We start from the raw sequence: 13,913 nt of genomic DNA on the forward strand, positions 1-13,913 counted from the left end.
AGAAATACAATGAAAAATTAGTCACAGAAGTAACTAATAAAAAGCACAACATTAAAAATATGTTATTTACACGTTAAAAAGTAATTCAAACGTGTTACTAAACTCCACATTTCTGTACTTCCATACAGTTCAACAGCTTCCCAGGAGTATAAAGTGTCCTATGTGTGCATTTGCAAAACTATATTTAAATGCCTATTTGTTTCCTGGCTTTCTTTATATTACTAAATGCAAATACGTTGACTTTGTGTATTTCTTTTTAATTTATTACAATTACTGTTGTAAGTTTTTTATTGTTGCTGTTATTATTGCTGTTGTTGTTATTATTATTTCTGTTCAGTTGGCCCTGCTAAGTAGACTTCCACACACTTGGGTAATTTGCCAACTGCAACTGGTTCTGCAAGAGAGCAAAGTCCATCTGCTGGGAACAGTTTGATCAAGTGAGGCCTTCAAAGACAACTTGAAGCATCTAGTAATTGCTGTTTAATGAGGAATTCTCAGGAATTCTTGTAGCTCTTTAATTTATAATTCCTTCTCATGCACAGTGTTTCACTACCAAAACCAAATCACCTCCCTTCCATAAACGCTATAAAAGCTGTACTTCCTATTCAAGGACAAATTATTCAATCATCAAGGCAACAAAATCATTAGTCAATTATAACAACAGAATTGTCATCTTCCATAGGGAAACAAAACTAAGCATAAATCCTCTAATAAAATTGGCAAGGTCAGATTCTAGTAATGCAGGACAGAGTCAACACAAAGCCAGGATGGTGCAGGAACATACCACGGCCATACTCAAAACTCTTTGAAGTAAAAGCAAGTCCTGCACCCCAATAACCTATGCATTCATTGATTTGAGCATACTAGAAAACATATAAAACACTTTAAACTGATTTTTTTTCACTCCTTTCTCATCACAGACACTACACAAGACCAGATTTTAAAACAAAAATGCTCTACACAGAAGTAAGACCTATGTGTAGTACTGCCATCTACTTCCCTCCTTCATTTCTAATGCAGCAAATATTCTTAAATATGTGCTCTGTCAGACTCCTGCTCTTTCCCCAGAACTGGTGCTGGTCCAGGTTAAGGAAGGAAGCAGGGATTTTTGAGGCAGCCATTCAGCATAGCAGCAGATGACTCAGCATTGTGCTTCAGCCAAGGACAAACAGGAAGAAGAAAATTAAAAAGGACAGGAATCAGATGGGAGTTTTGGGAAACAAAAACTTTGAGAGAGAAACTGGAAACAGCTGAAAGGAAAATAAAACAGGAAAGAGAGGCTGGAAAATAAAGCTAGCAACCAACAGCTAGAACACGATTTGCAACCTAACAAGAGTCCCAAGCCAATCTGCACCTGAATCTGACACGTCTTGTGAATAAAGGAAAATGCTTTTTTCAGATGTTTTGTAAGATACCCATATAACATGGGTTTTTTCTTGGCCATTTTCAAGCAACCTCTTTAATAACTTACAGGTGTGGCTCTTTGATTCTGATTTGCTGTCTCCTGTATCAGATAACAACAGAAAAGAAAATCCATCCAATAATTGAGAATTGATCAAAATTCACAAATCACACCCAAATACTGTAAACTAGAAGCCTGAGCACAGTAATTTAAGTTGCAGTGGAGGTCACCATGAAGTCTTTGCAGCTCAAATGGTCAGTTTGGTGATTTAGCTATTCATTAGCTTAAAAAAGATAAAACCAACATTGAGAGATACTATAACTATTTCATTCATACTTAGGATCAAAACTGAATCTTTAACAGATTTGGGACAGGGAAGTTATTCTTGCAGATTTCAGCTGAAAATCAAAAGCATATCACTTAAATTGTAATGTGGCTTTAAAAAAAAAGTCTTCACTTCTTATTCTACCTGAAGTTTGAAAATAATACAGCATTCAGGATTTTGAGAGGTCTTTGAAAGCAAACAATCCTATTTGTAACCAGAAATGCAATGCTCCTTTGGAAAAAAGAGAGTGGGCTCCATTCCCATGTATTACCTCTGTTTTAATTCCTTATACTGAACTGCTGGTCTAGGTTCCTAAACAAAGTGGATACTTAAAATACACTTTGAAGAAAAGGTTGTATATGTAATAATACATGTGAGGTTACCCGTTTTACTGTGTAAAATTTGATATTTTAATCCAATGTAACAAAATTACCTATTTCAAGTTAAGATTCTAGTCCAGTGTGAAAAAGGGATCCTGTATCTGATAACAGATAAACAATTGTGTATTAAACTGTTTTGTGTTCAGTTAAACAGTTATACCAAGCATCTGAACTATTGGGAAGTCCCCATAAATACTGTATGGAAGAAGTGCAAATGACCTTAGCAAAGAAAGCACAGGCTAGCTACAGAGGCACCATGTCTGTACAACTCCTACTGTATTGCCCTTGGAAATAGTCTTCTTTCCCTTTGTTTTATCGTGAGTCTTACAGTATCTGATAGTATTCTTAAATGTCCAGATTAGGAAATTCATTTAGGGCCTAAAAATCCTAGATTTAATTAAAAGGATTTTAGCCTTGCTTTCTTCCTCAAAATACCCGTGGAAGAGCAAGAATGTTCAGTTTAGAATCTTAGCTCTATAATGTTAGCCAATCAAGTTGGCTAATGATTTTGCAGACTGCTGTTTGATGATTTTCTCTGCTTGGCTGCTGGACCGTGCTGAGATGGAGAAAGAGATGCCAGCCATGCCTTCCATACAAGCTGACTGTGTGGTGTATCAGCCACTTGGCTCATCCCACACAGCTTAATGGTCTTAAAATACAATTCTATTTCTTTATTTTGTGGGGTCTTTTGGATAGTTTACTGCACCCAAAAGTACAGATACTTGGGACCATTTAAAATAAAACATTTCTCCTCAACTGTAATTTCTTTTTCCCAAAGGGTACTAACCATATTCCATCACATCAGAAGATTTTATTCTGTCAGTGTATATATATAAATACACATACAGACACAGAGTAACCCCTCAATATCTATGAAGCCCAAGGTGAACTGCAAACACAGAGGTCTTACACACATTAATGGTGCACTAATGTGAACTGCAGTATTGTTTCTCTAGTATTATAGTATTATAGGTGATTCAGAAGAATTTTTGAGAAAAAACAGAAATGCATGAGGAATAAATGCATATGCAAACACTGAGGTAGTAGTGGCACTGTATTTCTGTTATGGTACTACAAACATATATGCACAAATACACATATATATGCTCATATATGTATGTTAGTTATAAAAATAATATATTTTATAATTTCAGATCACAATCACACTGGAAATGCATGTATAAAATCATCTTTTCCCTGTACATTAGCAGACAAACTATGATTAAATCTACAGAACCTATTACGAAGAAACTTGCTTTCTTGCCTGTAGAATATCTGCATTGTTTTTTATCAGAAGCAAATGTATTCATCTCTACACAAAGAGATGAAAGCCACACCAAAAGAGAAGACTGTATCCTGAAGCTTGCTTCAAGGCCCTTTTGAAGTATGGAACCACAGTGAAGGGCATGTATGGCTCCAGAGCCAGCTGAGGAGAATAAAAGAAGATGGCTCAGACATTTCTGTGATGCCTCTTCTCAGCTAACACAGATTAGGAAAAGGAAGTACACTTCTCAGTGGGAAAGGAAAATTGCAATGTACTACTAGTAGAATTTATATTTTGTGAAAGCTTACAAATGCTCTGTCAGAACTCTGGAGGGCTATGATTGCTGTAGTAGTAGCACTGTAATGCAGTCCTGCGTTGTGCCTTTTGAATTACACGTGTTTTCCAAAAACAAATGGAAACATGTCCAAAAAAAAAAAAAAGAAGCATTCCATCTTTTGAAATGCAAGGGTGAGAATCATAACTGACTACATGAAAACTGCTGTCTTTCTCCAGGGAATAATTTACAGGGAGAAACTGGCAGGTATTAGTTCTCCTTTTGCCTTCTCCACAAAAAAATACACAGAACCTGCTTGTTTTGCTGACTTACGAAGCAATCACATCAATCCACAGAAGGGTTTCTAATACTTAGCTACTAAAAAAGGGATTTCATTCTGAGGAGTAATTCACATAATGCAAGAGGCAAATATCCAAGGATGTTTAAAAATCACTAACTTTCAGAACCTGTTCTTACTGAAACGCAAGTTTGTTATGTAATTGAGATATTCATGTTGCATTTTTGGCATTCAGACAGCAATCATCCCATAACCTGAAATTTCTTCTGTCAACTCTCCATAATAAAAGCACATAAGGAAATTTTAAACATAATGTAAAAAACTAAAAAATAAAAAATTTCTTACGTTTTGTGCAATTTTCTGTGCCTGACTGTGACTGTTCCCCCATGCCATATTAGAGTTTTTGGATATTTATTATAAGTGACACATCATAATAAATTGAAAAAGTAACAAACCCAGCCCCTATAATGGCCAATAAGAAATACATCCACAAAGACTAGGGAAAAACACAAAACAAGAAAACACCTGTGAACATCATTCACAATGCAGATCAGAAATAGGTGACTGTCATAATACATAATATTATTCTACCTTGTGACATAGAGATTCACACAAATCATCAAGAAAAAAATCCCCACTAGGATTTATGTGGCATTGCTTTTCTGCCTTTGCTTACACACACATCTATATTTGCATAGATATCCATTAAAAATTCTTGCAACTGTCACAGCTATCATAACAAATTCCTTACTTTACATAACAAATCACTTACTTTTGAATAAAGATAATTATATACTGTCAATGACCTCTCATTTTAAAATTTGATAGTACTAAATCTTACTCACACCATTGAAATAGTATTAATTTATGGTTTTCCAGGAAATCTGAACATCAGTATGTGTTATAACCATCACACATACACAAATACTAAACAACACAGTACATTCTCTCAGCAAATGTTTTTGTTAATGAATTTGCCCAATGGCTCGACATACAAAATTTTTTCATCATAATGAAATTTATATCATTACAGCATTGCATCCAGTAAATATTTATACTTTAATCAGACTAAGATATTGCTAGAGGAGACTGTAATAGGTAACATCTGTGCTGGAATATGATAGTCACTTTAATATTTCTCCAGAGACCATTGGTAAAGCATATTAGCTCATTTTCTACAGCCTGTATTAACATATTTTAATGTAGGAGCAATATGAAGAGAGGAGAGGAAGAAATAATAATTGTATTGGTTCAAAGTGCACTTGGATGCATTCATGTCTTGATGAAATCTACAACAGAAATTTTGGAGTATGTTTCAAAAGTGTAAACATCTAAATGAAAATGAGATTTTACAGAGTTTTTATTTTAGAACTAGAAGAAATTGCGAGTGGAAGAAGACCCACTTTTTTCCTCATCACAGGCAAATGTTCACCTTTCTCTTCCAAGTCTCCTGACTGCTGAACAATCTAAATGTCTATTTTAGGACAACCTCAACACCTCCACAGCACTGCAGATGCTGCTGTACTCATATCTACAAACTCCCTGAATTACACATCACCCTTCACTGTCCAAATATGTCACTGAGAACTAATGAATGCATCTCTACCCTTGGAAAAAATATCACAGATTGCAGAATTTTTGCTCAGTGTGTCATTAGGGGTTTGCTTTGCTGATTAAAGGAACTATTCATACTGTCCCTTGCTTTAAGGGAAGGGCTTAGATACTCCACACATTGTTCAAAATTCCTTTCCAAAGGCCATGTCTATCACCTCAAGTGAGTGTATCAAGTAACTTATGCATTTTCTTTCCTCTTTTTTTTTTTTTAATCTCTTTTGCCCAAGTCTGGATGGAATATCCAGTGCTGATGTTCTACCCCTCCAAAGAATATTCAAATCCCTTCGTCACAAGAACACTAATTCCAACAATTTTTATTGGCCACCTTTCCTGCCTCTTCAGAAAGAAAGTCCAAGCTTAAAAGGGCCCAGAATGCTGTCTGCAACATTTTTTAATTATTCATTTCTCCTGATAAATTATGCAAGCCAGATCTTCCATTATCTCTGGGGCTACCAGTTAAGGCTTCTCCAGCTTTTAGCTATTTTTATTCCCTTGATGCATAGATAACAGCAGACTAACCAAACAGCACTCACTTCTCTACTCAGAAACAGATTGTAACCTCTTATTGTTTCTCAATTTTTTCTACTTTTCATTAGCTCCCAATTCTTTGAGCCTCTTATTTTATTCTAACCAGCAGCTTTCTATCTTAATTTGATCCAGCTTTCTTTAGAAGGCAACTGAGTCTCCAGTAAAATACATCTGCTCTTCCTGTGTTCATACAAAGCACAGTCCTGCACATCCTGCTCAGCTGTCATTTAGCTTATGGATGTCTAAATACCACAAAAACACCTCTGGTGCTCATTTCAGTGTAAGTATTCCACTGCCTAAAATTTTGCCTTTCTGAGCTCAGACTGCCATAAATCCTGACAAGTAACTTTGCACCTAATTTGCAAACTTAATTAGTACCTAGAAAATTGGCTTGATAATCACTTTCATCCTTGGAGGCACTGACCTGGTAGGCGAGTGAACAGCCCAGGATTGCCCTCTGCACTGAATTAGCTTTTGTTTATGCTTGATAAAACATAGCAAGGGATTTGGACAGTTTTTGAGGGATGTGGGGAAAGTGGTTTTTCCTCTCTTAGGCAGAAGAGAAGTTAGCCTAAGAGCTACAAAACCAAGATGACTTTTACAGGTGTGCTGTTACTGTAATAGAGCACATTAAGATGTGGTAAACAAGTCACATCTTTTTTCATAAAAATTTCAGTCTGAGCAAGACCTTAGAATTGCCAGACAAGTTGGAAGGTTTCTAAGCAATCTGATTGTTTGACCAGATAACATTTGAGAAACACTGATCTATTTCTGCTATTCCTTGACTTTTTTCCAAATCAAGGAGTATGCTCAGGCCACAGGGGAAAACTGAAAATTTTAAAACTAAAACTAAACTACTCAGAAAATTTTAAAAAGCTAATTAAAGAGGAGGGGATGAGAAAGATATGTACTGTACCCTGGGTTTTCCATTTTTTACATTTTTTCAAAATGCTCATAGTGTAATGGAGAAAGGAATAATAAAGATATATTACACTCTAATATGCTTTAATATCTTTAAGAACTTGTTTTGATAATTTCTCACACTGTCCTCTCAGCCAGGATCTAAATTCAAGGAAAAAGAGCTACTAAAAAGTCTTTGTCCCTCAAAAAAGTAGAAACAGAGACAGTGAAATGGTTACAGGATGTTTGATCTCTATCCAAAGTTCATGAAAATTTTCTGGTAGGAGTCAAGAGGAAAAGGTGAGAGATTCAGTCAAAAAATGTTTGCGACTGACCCAGGCATCCTGGAAAAAGATGACTGAAGTCTCTCCACTTGGAAGAGACAATAGCAGTGTCTGCAAAAAAGACACTATCATAGCATAAACTGTGTTTGTTTCTATGTCAACATATGATATATGGTTCAGATATTAAAACTACAAGCAGGGGTGGGAGTGCTTTACTCTAAAATAGGTTATAAATTTACAGACTTCTCAGATACAGAATATTACACTAGATCATCCCAAATTGCCTTTTTTTTTTCTCCAAAAGATACAAAGCAGCTATCAATAGTTTGAAACAGCAGACCCTGCCTGGTGAGAGTTAAGGGATATAAAGTAAAGCAGAACAGGAGCTGAATCCAAGTTACACCTCAGAAGGATTCCAAGAAATATTTGCTTTTACAGCAAAATCTATTTTATTAAAAATATAAAAACTGAATTGATCATGAAAGCATCTCAGCATTTTAAGACAATACAAGGACACAGAGAGCACTTCTATATCTGCTTGTAACAAAACCATAATTTTTAAAAATCTCTTTTACAATATTTGCAACTGCTAACAGCTACAGTGAATGTGTTAGAGCAATGTAAAAGTATCACAGAACAACTTGAGTTAAGTGTGATGCCAGATGAATGACTAAAATAGGGCATTCTGGAATCTGAGGAGTTACAGTTCATCCAACTATCTTCCTGAAGCACTCGTGTGAAGCTGAGCTTTCCAGGAAATTTCTCAAGGGACAATATAAGAAAAACCTCCCACTCATGCTATGTGGCTAGTTCTGAGAAAGGGCATTGCAAAAGTGAGACCAACAAGTCTTTTCAAAGGATCAGTGGTGGCTAGCAAAGCCCTAAGTCATGTAGCACAAAAAGAGACCAGCAGCAAACACCAAAATCCCCAGGGAACAAGCCACAATAAAGAAACAATGCTCTTGATTACAGAAAGAGCAGAAGCACAGACAGATCTGCAACTCAGATATTGAGAAAGTTTTCACAAGAGAAAGAGATGATCTGTGTGCTGAGCAATTTTTCCAAGGAATGATGCAAAGAGTCTGCTGTGGTCTGGATCCCCAAACCAGTCTTTATCACCACAAACCAACTGACAGCCAGAGGAAAGATATCAACTCTAAGCATCCAAAACAAATAGAAAGATTCATGAAAATGGAATCAGACATCTCCTGGCTGACAAAAACAAACTATGAGAAAATGAGAAATTGTTTGTCTTACAGCTACATTTGCATTTTGAAAATTATATTCAAAAACCATCATGTTACAGACTTTTATCCAGTGTCTATACAATTAATTTTTCTCATTATGATTTGGACAAAGGGGAAGAAAGATGATTTCTTAAATTTGCAGATGAAAACAATGAGTGTGCTTGGAGGAGATACTTGTGGAATGAGATAAAAGAAAAAAAAGTTTAATAATAGACAAAAGTAAAATACTACATGTAAAATTTCCTGGATAAGAGAGAGGAGAAAACAGCACATTGTGGGAAAGGAGATCGGGAATTGCAGTGAACTACAAGCTTAACTTGAATCAACAATCTCCTGCTGTTTTGGAAAGCAAGAAAATATTAAATGGTATGTATTGTCTGAGAGATATGTGAAACACTTTTTCCAGTCTACTCAGCAATGGTCAAGCTTCACACTGAGCCCATGTCAAGCCAGGGCACAACAGTTCCAGAAGGACACACATCACTGGGAATTAGCCCCTCAGGAATATTATCAGGGGACAGAAGAAAAACAATATCTATATCAAGTTGTAGTTGGATTTTTTTGTCTGGTTTGGATTTTTTTGTTTTGTTTTCTCTTTTGCTTGGTTTTTGTTATATAGTAGATAAACTACTCAAATCTAAAGTCCGTGTTATATTATACCATATAAGATAATTTCACAACACCTGTTTTTACAGTCATATTTCTTTTTGTCTGTATACAGTGCTACAGGTCAGCAAGTGGCAGAAGTTTTGTATTCCTAATGTGCTTGTTAAAACTTTCCTTCATTTGTTTACATAGCTAAAACCCTTAGGAGAGTATTTTATGAACTCCCATTGACTCCTGTGACTTCACAAATAAACTCTACAAAGAAGAAAAACCATGAAGAATGCTATTCATTCACTGACTTCCATTTATAAATAAAATGTATTAGGGTGAGCTGTATGTACAGAACATTCTCATTTCATAAGCAGGCACAAATCAGTTCTGCCTGTGCTCTGAACCAGCCCAAAGCTGCGTGCAAACACCACCCACCAGCTCCACAGAGCTCCAGTTTCAGCTCAGTGCTGCGTTAATACAGCCACAAGCAATTCCAGATCAGAACCAGCACCAAGCCCAGCAAGACTCCTCATGCCTGCCTGCAGAAATCTTTTCACAGTATCTGCTAAAAACTTACTGTAGATTGTGGATTTAGTCCTTTCTTCTTGTCAAAAGCTGGCAGTGCCTATCCTAATTTTTTTAGAAAAATGTTGGGACCTTTAATAAATCAAGATCAGCTCTTTACTTGGTTAGGACTGATTACAGTACAATCACTCCGGTTGGTGTCAGTATACAGTGTTGTATTTTAAGACAGCTTACAGCTACAGTCCTAAAATAAACACAAATAAAATACCAATGCACTGAGTGTGAAGGGAGACTGTGTTCACATAAACAGGCTTCAGAATGCAACTCTGAAGACAGCTCACTCTGAAGAGATAACATTTGTGCTATTTTTGGAGCCTGCTACCCTCAAAAGCATGCTTCATCTACTGCAGCAAACCAGGCCATGCAAATGAATATACACTTACAGTCCCAGGCACTAATTATTTGAATTTTGCCTTGAATTTCAAAGGAGTGGCCCCATTTGCTGCAATGTTAGGAATTTTGTTGGAATTTTATTTGGTAGCTTTAGGTACAGAAGCCCGTTAAAACCAGTGGGAATACTCCTGGGCACTTGTGAGATGTCCAGTCAGGTTACTGGTAACGTTTTATTGCTTACTTTTGTGGTGTGAACATGTTCATGAATACGGTTATGACTGTTGAATTAAGTGATGAGCAAATAACATGGAAAAAAATCTGATAATTGAGTGGTTTCTATTATCTCCCTTAAAAGGATTTATTCACTTTTTAACACAGGCTGTCAGATGTGCTTTGGCAGTCAGGAAAAAACCCTTTTGTTGATTTGACGAGACACCTTCCCTGAGAAGGCTGAGATACAAAACCCATCGTACCTTCAGCTGCACCAGGTGCACATCCACGTGCTTGCTGTCCGAGTCCTGCTGCACGGAGTAGGTCAGGTCCCGGACCCGCTCCGACGTCATCCGCAGCCAGGTCTCAATCTCTGGCAAGTGCAGGACGATCTTCCAGTCGGCCCCGGTGTGCAGGGGAGGGGGCTTCTCATACTGCTGGCCAGAGTCGAGGTCCTTCATGACATCCCCCTGCCCTTCTTGTTCCACGGTAGGAGTCATATTTATGAGCATGGGAGAGGCGTCAGACGGCACGGGATCCAGTTCCTGCGTCCTCATGGGAGAAAGTGCTACATCCATGGCTAACGCGTCAAAGCCCAAACCATACTTCTTTCAAAGCCAGCTGCAAAGGTAAAAAGAAAACACAACGCTGTTTTGAGAGCAAATTTAGCAACAAAATGCTCAGAGACGAGGAGTAAATGATAATGTCTGAGATTTACTGCGCATCTAAATAAATTCTTCACGCTAAAAATCTATACTGAAGTTCAAGACCAAATAGATCATGTTCAAATCAACGAAGTTATTTTGAAAAAATCTTTGTATGAGAAAAGTAACGAATATTGCATTCCTCTCATTGTAATTTCCAATTATAACTTTTCATCTAATTTCCAATCGCCTTGGAAATTAGGGTTTTCATTAATGAAAAATATGTTCTGAATTTTTACAACCGTAACATCAATAAATGAACATCGACAAAGTCAGCAGAACTTCATTAACTCCACAAGTTAATACTGGTATTCATAAACTAGTACATATTGAAACATATTCCCTGGCCTGAAATTTAAGACTAAACACAGAGTATTTCAAGATTTAATTACATTTCCCTACTGTCCACTCTACTATTGATTATGTACAACAAAAAATTTGCACACAAACTTGAAGCAATTATTGAGGACACTTGGTTGATTTATTGATTTTCCTTTTGAACTTTAAATTATAGTAGTTTTGTTAGATTAAGAACTATTGCAATAAGCAACAACTCTAACAAAACATATATATAATAATTCCCAAGGTCAAAATATGTACCTAAAGTTAAAAGACCATTTTACAAAGTGGCTTTATGAAAGGCCAAATGCTGTGTCATCAATATACACTCATGAGATCCACTAAAAAAAAGTAAATCAAAGTAAATAAAACATTTTACTGAAAAAGTAAATAAAACATTTCACTGAAAAAGTAAATAAAACATTCTACTGAAAAAGTAAATAAAACATTCTACTGAAAAAGTAAATAAAACATTTTGCTTTGTACCTCTGCCTCTGTATGTTCTAGTTACTTGTGTACTACACATGAAGAAGGCTGCCCTAAACCCTATGCATAAAAAAAAAAGAAAAAACCCCAAAACCCACAAAAACAAACAAGCCAAAAAATAACCCCAAACAACTTTACTTACTTAACATAAAATCTAGAAGACTGTGGAAAAACAGACTTTTCAATGTTAAATCAACACTGTGACTACTGAGTTATATTACTAAATATTTCATGAAGAGTCTCAGCATTCAGAGACTACTCCTGCAGGCAACCAGAGTACCAAAGAAGTATCCACTCACAATTTCACTTGTCATAGCCAGGAAGGACAAAACCATTATATTTTGTGTTAACTTGATTTTATTTTCTACCCCACCACTACTTAGTAAATCAGTGTTTACACATCTATCACACTCACAAAACAAAATGTTATACTAAATATTAACACTAAATATAAATTTGGCACTTAAGAAAAAAATTTTCCATCAATGCAATCAAATAAAGGAAATGAAAAAAGAATCCAAATATTCTCAGTGCCTGCTGTACAATTTCCAACTCTTTTAACGCAAATTTTGATAAAAAGTTCTGCAGCAGGTGAAAGCAACATTTCAGGACGCTGAGTATTTTCTAAGTTCATCTCTTTACATTACCTATTTTTCAGCTTAAACTCTGTTGCCACAAGTACTGAACAAAAATTGTTAGAAAAAAAATCTGTGTAATAACATTTTTGTCTGAGACATTGCTGATCACAGCCCCAGCTCTAAAGTATAGAATTCGCCTAACAGCTGAACCTATCTCAATATTTTAAACATATTCTTCACATCATTTCCTCCTGAAAGTGAAATTTTGCTGAAACACGTGTGGTCCTTATTTCTGCAAGTTTACTGTTAAAAATGCCTAGCAGAGAAACAGCTGTGAATCACTAAATGATACCAAAGCACAGGAAGAGCAGTGCTTGCTTCCGAGTTTTTTGTTGTTTGTTTTTTTTTTTTTTTTTCACAAAAAAGAAAGAAAAAAAACCCACAAAGCAATCCTGGCACTCTTGCAGAGTTTTTCAGTATGACTCAGCTCTAGTAAGGACATTAAAGCAATTAGCAAACAGAAATGAAAACATGCTCCTGCAGAAGCAAACAAAAGCTGCTCCATGCTGCATGCAGAGCGCACTTCTCGCTTTCATGCACTGAGTGGGCAATTAGCAACCATTAGGAACCTGCTGACCTGGTTTTTGTTACGGTGCGCTTGACTCTCTGAGAGTGGCTCTCCAGCATTACAGCTAATGCCTCCTTAATCCTAGCAGCCCTTACAGTCAAGTCCTTTGCATTCTTTCCTTTCTGCCAGACCACAGGTTGCGACACTTCAATTGAGAATATGTGGAGAAATGTTAAAATAAATAACTCTTTTCGTCTTCTTGAAAAAAATAAAAACAAACTACGAAAGTAATAAAACACTGTGGACACTGATCAGCAAGGTCTGTGAAAGCTTTAAAAAGCTCACAAATGCTTGAAAGGAGAAACTCGCAGCTATAAATGACTGAATCCAAACACTAGGACACACATTTCTTTACGTTGATTCTCGGCAGAATGAAAAGGCATCACCATCCAGCTGTGCGCAGGGCTCTCAGGAGCCCCGCAAGGGCGGAAGGGGCGCGGCCGCGCTGGGGCTGCCGCAGCGGGCGGAGGGAGCGAACGCTTCCCGGCCCCGCCGCCCCTCGGCGCGCAGCTCCGCCCGGGGCACCCCCGAAAACAGGAGCATCTCCCGCGCAGAGGGGCTTTTACAAAACTCTAGTGCTGCGGGACGAAATAGCAAACAGCGAGGCCCAGCAGCAACAGCCAACCTTATAGACATATCCATTTTATGCAGTTCATGGGTTATAAAACTGCCGAAAGGCTCTGGGATCAGAAGTAGGTTCTGCTAGAAAAAATAAACATATTTGCTATCCTGTATTGATATATTAACTGATTTAAATGCTGGCCTTACGTTTGGTTCTATTTCTGGAGTATTTTGTTTTTCCGGATTTTGTGACAAAATGTACAAATAGTGAATTGTGAACCGCTACAATAAGTGTTAGAACACATCAAAATTGAACAGATCTTTTTAGAGGTGATCTTTATACCTTGCAAAAATATTTTTGGAAATGAGGTAAAGA

At 36.8% G+C, this 13,913-nt stretch overlaps 1 protein-coding gene across 4 annotated transcripts in view; it reads right to left on the reverse strand.

Annotated features, from left to right (window-relative positions):
- Positions 1–13,287, reverse strand: part of AKAP6 (A-kinase anchoring protein 6) — a 214,164-nt gene extending 200,877 nt beyond the window's left edge. For all 4 annotated transcript variants that reach the window (XM_084208619.1, XM_084208617.1, XM_084208618.1 and 1 more), the window contains exons 1-2: positions 12,986–13,287; positions 10,505–10,862 (exon numbers count right to left, since the gene is read on the reverse strand). In XM_084208619.1, the coding sequence (XP_084064745.1) occupies positions 10,505–10,819 (315 nt within the window). In that variant the 5' untranslated portion in view covers positions 10,820–10,862; positions 12,986–13,287. The remainder of the gene's footprint in view (positions 1–10,504; positions 10,863–12,985) is intronic.
- Positions 13,288–13,913: the final 626 nt, after the last annotated feature.

The sequence above is a fragment of the Fringilla coelebs genome (genome assembly GCF_963513975.1).
Source record: "Fringilla coelebs genome assembly, chromosome: 6".
Classification (NCBI taxonomy): domain Eukaryota; kingdom Metazoa; phylum Chordata; class Aves; order Passeriformes; family Fringillidae; genus Fringilla; species Fringilla coelebs.